Source organism: Phascolarctos cinereus, unplaced genomic scaffold (assembly GCF_003287225.1).
Source record: "Phascolarctos cinereus isolate Bilbo 61053 unplaced genomic scaffold, phaCin_HiC Scaffold_5;HRSCAF=322, whole genome shotgun sequence".
Taxonomy (NCBI): Eukaryota; Metazoa; Chordata; class Mammalia; order Diprotodontia; family Phascolarctidae; genus Phascolarctos; species Phascolarctos cinereus.
Window position 1 is genome coordinate 409,019,091 of NW_027555958.1, and position 13,663 is coordinate 409,032,753.

General features: G+C 40.4%; 1 protein-coding gene across 2 annotated transcripts in view; it reads right to left on the reverse strand.

The window, feature by feature from the left end:
• The window catches only part of FAM20B (FAM20B glycosaminoglycan xylosylkinase), a 40,047-nt gene that overhangs the window by 8,111 nt on the left and 18,273 nt on the right, over window positions 1-13,663 (reverse strand). For both annotated transcript variants that reach the window (XM_020984313.2, XM_020984314.2), the window contains exons 3-6: window positions 11,335-11,421; window positions 10,392-10,501; window positions 1,942-2,113; window positions 1,525-1,716 (exon numbers count right to left, since the gene is read on the reverse strand). In XM_020984313.2, coding sequence (XP_020839972.1) covers window positions 1,525-1,716; window positions 1,942-2,113; window positions 10,392-10,501; window positions 11,335-11,421 — 561 coding nt within the window. The remainder of the gene's footprint in view (window positions 1-1,524; window positions 1,717-1,941; window positions 2,114-10,391; window positions 10,502-11,334; window positions 11,422-13,663) is intronic.

A 13,663-nucleotide genomic window follows, 5' to 3' on the forward strand; every position in this document is an offset into this window, starting at 1 on the left:
GCGCCCTTGGCATGGCCCTGGACCCACTGTCAAGAGAAGAAGTAGGCCCCTCAAACTTTGGAAGAGCTATTGGGCATTTCACTGAAAGTCTGAGTGTTTGGAAAGGGCAAAGATGGAGGGCCATTTCTAAATGTAAGCAGGGTGAAGGAAGAGGTGCTGGCAGGGTGAGATGGGGAACATTACCTCCAGTTATACTTCCCCTGCCATAGGGAGGGGTGGCTGGGGGAATATGGCAGCAGCAAGCAGCTTAGAGAGGACAAGATTACAGGTAGAGAGGGGAAGGGACCTGCATATAGCTGAACTCTCTCATTCGGTAGGAAGGAAGGAAGGAAAGGAGGGAGGGAGGAAAGAAGAAAGTGGAAGGAAGGAAGGAAGGAAAGGAGGAAGGGAAGAAGGAAGGAAAGAAGAAAGTAAAAGAGGAAGGAAGGGAGGGAGTAAGGAAGGAAGGGAGGGAGGGCAGAGGGAGAAAGGGAAGATTTATTAAGTTCCTATTATGCTCCAGGCACTGTGCTAAACACTTTATAAATAGGATCTCACTTGATCCTCACAACAACCCTGGGAGATAGGTGCTATTATTATCACGATTTTACAGGTGTAGAAGCTAAGGTAGAGAGAGATTAAATGACTTGTCAGAGTTACACAGCTATAAATAGTAGATCTGAACTCAGAATTCCCTAACTCCAGGCCCAGCACGCTATTTACCGCAACACCTACCTAAGACCTGGAAAGATTCTATTAGGTAAAGTCTTGAGATCTTCCAGTAACCCAATCTACTATTTGGAGTTCTATCTTAAATCACAGCAATGGATATAGTAAACTCCCCTTAAATATTTCCAGGGCTGAAAAGGACCTCTGTATTGCTTAAAGCATCCCCCTGTAAGGACTTCCGTCGTCCCTCTGTCCCATTAAACAGAAAAGCTAGAAGAAGCTCAACGCCCCTCAGTGACCTGGCCACAGTAAGGCTTGTGGTAATGGTCAAAAGCCCCTTTTCCTACTGGCAGGGAGTCTGAATATCATCAATTCCTCAGGAGCTCCCCTCAGTATGAGTCAGCACCAGTCTGTGAACAGTGACCCGAGTATCAGATCCAGGTCCCTTGCTCTGTCCTCCAATGTCTAATCCTACTCGACCCAGAGAAGAACTTATAAAAACCCACTGGCTTTCCTGGTTTTGCTGTCCCCTTCTACCTAGCACCCCAAAGGAGACCTCATCTGTTTCCATCCTCCCTGACTGCCCTAACTCAAATGACATTAAGATGATTACACTACTGTGAAACACAGAGAAAAAAAGAGCACTCTAGGGCAGTGGTGCCAAACTCAAAGAGAAATGTGGCCACTAAACCATCCCTGTGGGCTGCAAATTGGCTTAGAAAACCACAAATTAACATCATTATGCATTTTTATTTATTTTATTAAGCATTTCCCAATAACCTTTTGCTACCATGTGTTTGACCTTTCTGGCCTAGGTTCCTTTCTTGGGCACATGAGCCACTCACTCAGAGACCCGGTACCATGACCCATACGTACCTTTTGGCATTATCCAAGAGAATAAGCATGCTAGCGCCCTCATCATCCTGAAAGCTCTCGTAGTGATGACGGTCAGCGTTGCCAATCAGATAATCAAAGACAGCAGTGTCTACAATATCCAGGAGCCGGGGGCCGGAGTCATAGGGAGACGTCTTCTTCACGGCATCACAGTAGCTATCATCGTACTCCCACCTGGAGGCAGGCAGCATCACCAGGGTTATTTACTGAGCGTCAACACTGTGCTTGGCACTGTTCAAAACAAAGAGAAGCCAGAGTCCCTGCCCGGCAGGCTCACACCTGGCTGCCACAGCCCTTCTGAGCCTCTCAACACCAGAAGCTTACAAGGCAGCAGGGTACCAGACCAAGCCCCAAGATGGAATTAATTAGCAGCCTGCCCCCAAGCTCTAGTCATTTTACCTGGCAAGCTTCCCCTCCCTGTAAGTCCTGCCCCATGGGTGTCGGTGTTTCTGCAGAGGCCAGACATCTGGAAGCCACAGGGTAACAGACCCCTCCATTAGGTCTCCGTCCGCACAGGCGGGCTCTGTTTCTCGGCAATAATAACACTTCCCGTAAAAGCAAGTGTTGTTACCTTAGAGAGAGAAAAAGGCCAAATATAATGTGGGAGAAATGAAAAACCTCAAAGTCACCCCACAAAAAACATCATAAGATAGCTCCTTAACAAGAACAGAGGTCCTGAACTCCTTTCATTTGGTTTAAAGAGAAATAAACTTTGTCCTTTTTCTTTTTTTTCTCTTTTTTTAACATAAATTTATTTATTTTTAGTTTTCAACATTTACTTTCACAAAATTTTGAATTCCAAATTTTCACCCTATCCATAATACCCCTTCCCCAGTCTGCCCTCCCTTCTATCTCTCCCCCCCTTCTCTTATTCCCTTCCCCTTCTGTTTTGCTGTAGGGCAGGACAGATTTCTGTACCTCATTTCCTGTATTTCTTATTTCCCAGTTGCATGTGGAAACATTTTTTTAAACATGTGTTTTTAAAACTTTGGGTTCCAAATTTTCTCCCTTCCTCCCACCCCACCCACCCTCATTGAAAAGGCAAGCAAGTCAATACAGGCCACACATGTGCAGTTATGCAAAATACTTCCACAGTAGACATGTTGTGAAAAACTAACTCTATTTCCCTTAATCCTATCCTGCCCCACCCCATTTATTCTACACTTTCTTTTGACCCTGTCCCTCCTCAGAAGTACTTCCTTCTGATCACCCCTTTCCCAATCTGCCCTTCTATCATCCCCCTACTCTCTTGTCCCCTTCCTCCCCTATTTTCCTGTAGGGTAAGACAGATTTCCATATCCAATTGAGTGTGTATGTTATTCCCTCCTTAAGCCAAATCCCATAAGAATAAGATTCCCTCACTTCCTCTCACCTTCCCCTATTTCCCCTCGACTGTGAGAACCTTTTCTTGTCTGTTTTGTGCGAGATAATGTACCCCATTCTACTTCTCCCTTTCTCCTTCTCCAGTATAATCCTCTCTCACCCCTTAATTTTATTCTCCAGATATCACCCCTTCATCTTCAACTCACCCTGTGCCCTCTATCTATCTATCTATCTATCTATCTATCTATCTATCTATCTATCTATACATACATACATATAATTTCCCCCCTCCCACTACCCTAATACTGACAAAGGTCTCATAAGTTATAAATATCATCCTTCCATGCAGGAATGTAAACAGTTCAGCCTTAATAAGTCTTTTATGATTTCTCTTTCCTGTTTACCTCTTCATGTTCCACTTGAGTCTTGTATTTGAAAATCAAATTTTCTATTCAGCTCTGCTCTTTTCATCAAGAATGCTTGAAAGTCCTCTATTTCACTGAATGACCATTTTTTCCCCTGAAGGGTTATACTCAATTTTGCTGGGTAACTTTGTCCTTTTTATAATACATGACTGCCAAATAGGTCAAATATCAAACCCACTGCCGTGTATATAGCAGGAGTTCAATGTTTGTTGAAAATGAACTTCAAAGGCTTACTTAACCATCATATATTATAAAATACAGATATACGCTATCTGTCAACTGATTTCACAAAACAAATGAACATACAGGTTATGTCAGGGGTGGGGAACCTGCAGCTGACCTCGAGGCCACATCTGGCCCTCTAGGTCCTTGGGTGTGGCCTTTTGACTGACTCCAAGTTTTACAGAATAAGTCCTTTTACTAAGGCGATCTGTTCTGAGAAGTTGGGATTCAGTCAAAGGGCTGCACTTGAGGACCTAGAGCCCACACACAGCCTCAAGGCTGCAGGTTCCCTTGCCTCTGGTAGGAGAAACAGTATTACAGGTGGCAGTAAGTTTTGGGAACAGTACTAGCCAGGGAAGAAGGGATGACAGAGAGAGAGAAAAATCTTGCTCCAGACTTCCAGCTTAATACTCCTTCCATTGTATAACACTACCTCTCACCAATGAGATAGAGATGGAGGGAGATGAAGGGGAAAGGGAAAGGAGAGAAGAGAGAGGAATGGAAAAAGAAAAGAGAGGAAGGGAGGGAAGAAAGGAAGAAGTAAAGAAAGAGGGAAGAAAGGGGAGAAGGGAAGGGAAAAGAAGGAAAGGAGAGAAAAGAAAGGGAAGAAATAAGGAAGAAAACTCTACTTCAAACCATTTCCTACTTTGGACAACAGAGATGAAAGAAGAAGAAGAAAGGACCTTTTTTTAAAAAGACCTATTATTAAGAAGCCTATAAGGAATGGAGACAGGCAATTACTAAGAGCTGTCATGACTGAGCTATCGATAGAATGTGAAAACAGAGGGAGAGAGGGAAAAGATAGAGACGACACTAAAGTTTTCAAAGCCTACTATCTAGAAAATAACATGAAATTAACAGAAACAGGTTATTCAGGAAAAGGAGTTGATGTTGGGTGGGGAAAATTAATTTGATTTTAGGTAAACTGAGTATGAAATCAAATGGACATGCAAATGTAAATACGTGTGACTGATAAAGACAGAGATTTGGGTGTGACCAATACAAAGGCAATAGCTGAAACCATGGGAATAGAAGAGATCTTTAAAGAACAAACATAAAGAGAAGATGAAAAAAAAAGGAGTTTCTTGTCTTGTAGAATTTCCTCTCCTCTTTTGATTGATTTTCCAGTGGAAATTTCATGCAAAATAACATTGGTTACTATTACTCAATGGACAAGAGAAAAAAAAGTTATGAACAAACAATTCTCAAAAGGATTTGCAAACTGTTAATGATTAATAATATTGAAGATTATTCCAAATCAATGATAAGAAAAATACATATCACAACAACTTTGAGGTTTTCCCTCATAACTACCAAACTGGCAAAGAGGACAAAAGATGGAACTATGCTTGTCAATGCTGGATGAGCTGTGAAACGACTAATACACACTACAGTCTTGATGGAAATGCGAGCTGGTCCCCCCCATTCTAGAAAACAACTTGGAATTCGATAAAAAAAAAAAATTAAAATGTCCCGAGCAAGATCCCACTGGTAGGCATCCACTCCAAAGAGGCCAATGAAAGGAAGTATATAAAAAACAAATTTTAAAAAAAAGGAAGTATACAGCTTTTGTATATACATCAAAGTGTTTACAGTAACACTTTTAGTAGTAGCAAAGAACTAAAAAACAAAGTAGGTGCCCAGTGATTAGGGAAGAACCAAACAAATTAACAATTTGTGGTATAGGAATATAAACGGAAACTATGCCATGAGAAATGATGAATAGGAAGAGTTCAGAGAAGTACAGGAAGACCTATGTGAACTGATGCAGGGCAAATTAGGCAAAAACAGGAAAATAATATATACAGAAACTAAAATAATGTGAATGAAAAGGACAAAAAAACCACAAAACAACAAAACCCAGACTCTATGCTACATAATTATAATGACCAAGAAGTATGGCCCTAGAAGAGTTTATGAAACACATCTCTCTCCTTTCTTTGCAGAAGTAGCAGACTATGATGTGGAATATTTTATACACTATCAGAATCAACTGATATGTTGCTTAGTTTTGCTGAACAAATTTTTTTTTTGGAAAAGTAGAAAGCAATTTGGTATTAATTAGATATAGGCCAACACCTTATATAACAAGATAAACGTCAAATGGATATATAATTTACACATGAAAGGCATCATCATTAGCAAATTAGAGGGTTAAGGAAACTACCTTTGAGATAAGTAGGTAGAGGAAGAGTTCACAACTAAACAAGTGATAGTGAAAACCAAAGAAGATAGAATGCTAATTTTGATCATATAAAAGAGAAAAGTTTTTGCACAAACAAATCTACTACAGTTAAAATTAGAAGGAAAATAGATAACCAGGAAAAACCTTTGCAGTAGATTTCTTTGATAAAGGTCTCCTATTCACGATATATAAGGAATTGACTCACATTTACAACACTACAAGCCATTTCCTAATTGATAAATTATCAAAGGATATGAACACAAATTTTTCAAAAGAAATCAAAGCTATTAAACAACCACACAAAAAAATGTTTCAAATCATTAATTACTAAGTAAATGTACTTCACACTCATCAAATTGGCAAAGAAGAGGAAAATGACAAATGCTGGAGGAGCTATGGGGAAACTGGTACATTGATGCACTACTGGCTGAGCTGTGAACTGGTTCAGCTCTTCTGAAAAGCACTTTGGAACTATGCTCATTCTGGCCAGGGATGTTGGAAAGCTAAAGTGTGTAAATCCCAGGTAAATTACTACTAGGCTTCTGCCCCAAAGTAATCAAAGAAAGAAGAAAAGGACCTATGCACAAAAATACTTATAGCAACACTTTTTGTAGTGGTCCCAAACTGGAAACCGGGGGGGTGTGCGTCCATCTTTTGGGAAAGAGCTAAACAAACTGTGGTGTATGAATAGAACAGAATATTATTGTACCATAAGAAATGATGAAGCAGAGAAGACCTCTATGTGATGCAGTGAAGTAAGCAGAACTAGGCAAAAAAAAATCTATGCAATAACAACATTACAGAGGAAAAGAACTTTGAAAGACATTAAAACTCTAACCAGCTTACTGGCAAACCATGAGGCCAGAGGACCAAAGATGAAGGATGTTACCCACCTCTTGCCAGAGGTTACTAGATTTAAAATGCAGAATGAAACATCCATTTTTGAACATGGCCAATATGGGAACAGGTTTTTCTGGACTGTCTATTTGTTAAAAGGATTTCTTATAAAACATTTTCATAGAGGGGGGATAGGAGAGACAATAAGGGCTTGTTAAAAATAACTTTTGGGGGCAGCTAGGTGGCGCAGTGCACAGAGCACCAGCCTTGAAGTCAGGAGGACCTGAGTTCTCATCTAGCCTCAGACACATAACACTTACTAGCTGTGTGACCCTGGTCAAGTCACTTAACCCCATTGCCTAAAACTACAGCAACTAAATAAATAAATAAATAGATAGATAGATATAGATAGATAGATAGATAGATAAAAAAATTTAAAAAAATAAAAATAACTTTTGGGGCAGCTAAGTGGCACAGTGGATAGAGCACCAGCCTTGAAGTCAGGAGGACCTGAGTTCAAATCCGGCCTCAGACCAAACACTTGACACTTACTAGCTGTGTGACCCTAGGCAAGTCACTTAACCTCAACTGCCTTCAAAAAAAAACAACTTTAAAATTCTTTGTTACAAGAGATGGTTTTCTGGGTAGTGGAGGGGAGAGGAGTATATTTAGAAATGAAGGTATTATAAAAAAAGATAAATGATAAAAATGGTAAGGTTTTTTGATTTTAGGCAATTGGAGTTAAGTGACTTGCCCAGGGTCACATGGCTAATAAGTGTCAAGTCTTTGGTCTAAGGCCGGATTTGAACTCAGGGCCTCCTGACTTTGGGGCCAGTGGTCTATCCGCTGCACCACCTAGCTGCCCCTAAAAATGATGTTTTTAAAAATTTAAACGACATTGGCTGGGGCAATGTTATATGGTACATGCATGTCTATCATGTACATGTCCTCTCCCTGCCTAGATTATCTACTTCTTGAGTGGTGAGATCTGGTCTTTTACCTTTTCTGTAGCCCTAGCACACAGCATAAATGCCTTGTACATCTCAACACTGTTGATCATCACTGCTCCACTCCTAAAGCTCTGTGACAATGAATGCTCCTCGTCTACCTGCAACTTCTCTAAACACCTTTTTGTGATTCTTTTGCTAGCTCTTCTTGTTCCCATCCCCACAATGGGCATTCCCCAAGGTTCTGGCATTATTTCATGCCTGAACCATTATAATAGCTTTTTGACTTATTTTCCCCAATCCAATCTAGCCTGCCAATGGCATTGCCAATGCCATCACCACCAGATTTCTCTTCACACAGTATGCTCTGACTCTCTTACTCCCTTGTTCAAAAACCTTCAATGGCCTCTACTACTTACAGATTGAAGTACAGTGCGCTTGACCTGGTGTTCAGTGTCCTCCACAATCCTATCTTCCAAGCCTTTTCTCCCACTATTCCCTCATACTCCACAATCTAGTCAGACTGGACTCCAGGCCGTTTCCTGAAAACATTTTGCCCTTTCCCACCCCTGTGCTTGTTCTAAATCTTCTGCCTAGATCACCTTGCCTCTCTTCCATCCCTGCCTAGGAAACTCCTACTTCTATTTCAAGGCTTAGTTCAGATGCCACTCCTCCATGAAGCCTTCCTTGAACACCACAAAGTAAAAGTGATTTCTTAATCCTCTGGACCCCTTTCATACAATATACTCCTCTTTGAAAACCTGAAAGCACCAGATAAACATGAGTTCCCACTCTTAACACATACCGCTTTGTATTGTCATTATTAGTGGGTGTCTTATATCTCCCCTCTAGATTTCAAGCTCCTTAAGGGCAGAAACAGTGTTTTCACTTGCCCTCATTCTCATCTCTCAGTGCTCTGCATAAACCTTCTGTTTAACAAATGAGTTAATCAATTGCCAATGGTCTTCAATTATTCCATCATTTAAGAAAAAGAAATTCCCCAAAGGAAACTTTACAATAATGCTTCAATCAGAAAACTGACGGTGCTACAAAAACATATACATTTTTATAGGGCTGCATTACTATCCAAAGAGCAGAAGAAATAGTTTGGGATTATAGAAATAAAATGGCATTCTACCCCACCAGACCCCAGATCACTTATTGATGCTTGAGAAAACAACAAAACTCTGTGAGAGACTGATTGACTCAATGCTTCATTCAGGGAACAAATTATTTGTGTGATACCACACTTGGATAATACTTCTCTCCTTGGCTTGAACTATTATTTCCCTAAAAAAGTCCATTTTGCAGAATTATTCATAGCTTTTTTTTGGTCCAGACTTGTGACTTCCACCAGTTTCGGGAAATCCTGGTGTGGACAGTCCTTCTACAGATGCAGATCAGCAACTCCTCTACAACTTAACAGTGTTAGAAAGATTGGTAATTTACAGCATTAGAGTTGATAGAGGGACTGAGTGGTGAAATAACTCCCATGGTCACAAAGCCGGATGTCAGCGGCAATACTCAAAACCAGATCTTCCTGACTGTATGTCTAAACCTCTACCTGTTATTCTACACTGCCTCTACTTCTATATAGTCATTAGAAATACCTGTATTGAGGTCAGCAATCTTGTTACTATCAACTACGTAGAACAAAAATGTCTGAGACAAGTCGGTGACACTGTGTGCTTTGTTATATGTAGAATATACAATCAAGCAATAAGCATTTAGTTAAGTATTGACTTTGTGCCAGGCACTGTCCTAGATGCTAGAGATCCAAAGATAAAAATGAAATAGTACTTGCCTTTAAGGATCAGACCTTATTTGGGGGAGATGTCATGTACACACAAAAGAAGTATAAGATACATTTTAGGGGAAGGGCATAGGCTGCTGGGTAAATCAGGAAGGGCTTCATGCAGAAATCGCTTGAGCATAGTTTTGAGAGAAACAAGGGAATCTAAGAAATAGAGGTGCGGTGTGAGTGTGGAAAAGTGCCAGTGCAAACATGGGGAGGTAGGAGAGAGCTGTGTGTGTGATGAACGGCAAGAGGATCACTTTAACTGGATGACAGAAAACACAGTTAAAAGGAAATCTGGTAGGTTTTTGCATAAAACCATTTAGAAAGAAGTAAATTAAGGTTAGAGCCTCATAAAGCTTTGAGCTCAAAGGAAGCTTAGAGATGCTCTGGTTCACCTTCCCACACAGAGCACAAATCCCTCACAGAATGTCCTTCCTTCCTCTCCTCCCTCAAATGGGAACCTAAACTCTACCTAAATATCTCAAGGGCTGAAAAGGAGTTCAGGCCTTCTGACTGAAGCTCACTACAGGTATCAGACAGCATCATTACAAAGGCCTTATGCTGCTGCGAAACTGCCTCTTTGCACTTTCTACTGACTGACGCCAGTTCTACTTTTCTTGGAACAACAAAACAAACAGCGCTTCGTGCCTTTGAAGACAGCTCTCATGTCTACTTTTAGTCGTCTCTTCTCAAGGTTAAGGAGGGATACCCAGCCCCTTCAACTATCCCTCACACGACAGAGTCCAGACTCCTTAAGTAACATGCGCTCTCTCGGGAGGTGGTGAGTTTCCATGTCACCGGAGAGCTTCACACAAAGGCTAGAGGATCATTTGGCAGGTATGAAGAGGGGTATTCTTTTTGACAATTCTTTCCAACTCTAAAATTTTGTGATTCATCACCATCCTCATCATTCTCACCTGGACACAGCCTATTTTGTCAACTGCTTTTCAGATGTGATGCCCTGAAATGAACATCATCACCCAGATGTGGTCTGATAAGCAGAGGGCACACTCCTTACTGTTAGATTGATAAGAGGAATGATCTAGTTTATTCCATTCCTAGTCACTAAGTTAAATACTCCCCTATTTAAATATTTCTTTGAATTTCCTTACCAAGAGTTAAGAATGTGCTCAGTAACTGCTCTGTAGCAACAGGCTTGATCTCAGTTCGAAGATTAACAAATCTCCCAACCACTAAGGGGGCACGGCGGAAACCTAAGATTCTATCAAGAAAGAAAGAAGAAAAAGCAAGCCGTCAGTAAAGTATTTTGAAGGACACTTTTAGATTCACAAACATGTACAAAACTTCCAGTGAGAGCTATTTCACTAAGTAAAAATTACAGTAAGTTTGCCTGAAACTAAATCCCCAAAGAACAACTCACACCAAGTGTCTTCATATTTTAAAAGGGATTTTTCTCCAATGGCAATGGAGCCATTACTCTTTGGTTGAAAAGACTTTAGACTGTTAAATTTATTTTTTCCAAAACTGTCAATATAGCAAATGCACTCTTCTTAGTTTCAATCCAGCTTAGGATTTTTGTTGAGATGTCAGAGACTCATAAATGTGTCATAATTTATGTTTTGAAACATGGAGTAAAGCCATTATTACTTGTTCTAATACCAAAAAACAGGACCTTCAAGCTAGAAATCTGCAATGTTATATTTTCATTTAATAACTGTTCAAATATGCTATTTTGGCTTAACCTTGGACTTTTGACTTTGCTGGTCCATTATTTGGAAAGGAAAATCTTCCCTGGTCAGTATCTAGTTCTTATAAATAAATGTAGCAATTATGCATCATAATTTCTTGATAATCAACAAAGGCCTTACCAAGAACTGAAATGGTTTACATGAGTCAGAATATTCATTTGGGAACCAATGTTGTCATGCAGATGTGAACAATGCAAAATCAACAGGATCTTATTCATTTAGAATGAACTGAGAATTAAGCCAAAATTATTGGAGTAACATGCTTCAGGAAAGCTTCTGCAATTGCTTTCTAAGAGAGAAAGATTAAAAAAAAATCCCAAGCATATGTAAAAACCTAGTCATTTACCTGTCCAAGTGAAAGGCTGCAACTTCTGCATTGTGCCTGTCATAACCAGCATATGGTTCCCCTTCGACCACATAGTCTCGGCTATACCTGCAAAAGATAGGCCCAAGCAGAGAGACAGGATGTGAATCCCATACAGTCTAGGTCTGTCCCACAGACTGTGCTTTGGTCAACCCTTGGAACAATTCAGGATCTTCGTGCATTGCTAAAGGATGGCAGCATCAGAAAGGGCCTCCACAGTCAGTCCCCAGGATAAGACATCTTATTTCTTTTTCAGTTACACTCTATTAAGGCCTTTATTATTTACATCAAAGTCATTTTAGCCCTCCTCCTCAACCACCTAGGGAAACTCTCTTGTGACAAAGAAAAACAATTAAGAAAAATATCCAATCCAGTGACCCCATTGGAAATAAATACAATATTTGTCCCAAGTCATTTGCCTTGTCCTTCATGTGAGGGAAGTTATGTTCCATTATCTGTTCTTTGGGACCTTCACTGGTTTTCTGATCACCCAGACTTCAGCTTCCCTTTAGTGACGTTTTCATTCCTACTCTGCTAGTTACTGCTGATATTGGTGTCTTGGCTCTGTTTATTTAATTTTCTATCTGTTAAGACAAATCTTCGTACACCTCTTGAATTCCTAATATTGGTACAATAGTATCACATTACATTCATATAGCATAGATTTTCAGTCATTTCCCAATTGATTCTAGTTTTATGTTACCATAAGGAGAGCTGCCATTGATATTTTTGTATATGTCGGACCTTTGTTTCCCTTTTACTTCCTTGGCGGTATTGGCCCAGTAGTGGAATTATTAGGTCAAAGGGTATGGACAGGCTACTCATTTTTCTTGTGCAATTCTATATTAATGTCTAATTTAGAGCTCCACCAGCAATCTTTAGTTTGCCTGATTTTTCCAGAGTCCCTGTTAACACTGACTGTTCCTATTTTTTGCCATCTTTGCCAATTTGCAAATGGTATGAGACGAAACTTCCGAGTTGTTTTAATTTGAATTTCTTTTACTATTAGGGAGTTGGGGCATGTCTTTTTGCAATCATTTATAGTTTGCAATATTTCTGAAGATCATTCATATCCTTTAGCCATTTATTAACTGGAGAACTAATGACGCCTTTATTTCCTATAAGGGACTGCCACTGCTGATTATACTGGTAAAGCAAAGTTTTGCCTATCTAGTACAAATGCCCCACACTACCCAGGTTTCTAAGAAGACAAAATTTATGAAGCAAATGTAGCACAGAGTCTCCTCAATTTAATTTACTATCAGATGCTTTGCAGTAAACTTGCCTTTGCTCTCTTCCTCTTCAGACCTACCCTCGGAAATGTTGTCTAGTAGAAGGGACGCTGGAGCAGAGTCAGGAGTCCTAGATTCCCATCCTGGCTCTGACACCACCTAATTATATCAACTTGGAGAAATGATTTAAATTCCCTGTGCTTCAGTTTCTTCATCTGTAACACGTGGGGGTTGGGCTAAATGATTTTTAAAGTATTTTCTAGTTCTTTGGTTCTCTGATCCTGGGTTCTTATGATCATCTTGACAGAGGCATCATATGAATGGAGCTAAATAAACTGGGAGAAGAGACATTCTGTACATTTCCTTCTCTCTAGTACAAGAAAAATATAATGTAAATCAGCAACTGCCTACGATCTTCACTGCTCACCTTCCCCCCACTTCCTAAATTGGAAGTGGACTTCAAAGGCCTCACTTAGGAACTGGGGAACAAAGATACACTGAGACAGAAGTAAGCTGCCATGGCTCCCCTTCATACCCTCCCACCTCTAATGCGGAAGCAGAAAGATGAGGTGCATGTTTAAGATGCCTCATAGAGGACCTCAAAGGCAGATTCTTGTGACTGGCACAGATGTGGTATATATAGTACAACAACAGATATAAAAGTCTACCTTCAAAGCAAAAGAGCCAAACATTTATGCTTCAAAACAAACACACAAACAAAAAAAGCACGCACTGCCTTGGAGTTAGGGATCAATTCCTCTCAGGAAGAACAGAGTTCAGGGCAGACAGCGCATGTGGTTAGGCAGTGCTCACACCCACCCCACCTGAAGGGCAGCCTGCTCTGCCTGGGGGAGAGGGACCACAGCCAGAATACTTCACTGAGCAGAGCTCTAACCAACCACAGGAAGGCATGCTGGGAGCTACAGTGCGTTTCTTTTGATGAAACATCAGAGAGCTCTCTGACTCTTCTAAAGTTGCCTGAAGTGTAAACTCCTACTAAAAATCCACTTGGGTAGGCTTGGGTGGGAAGGATGGAAGCAACCAAATATTGTGACATTTTCTCTCTTTGCCCCAAACAC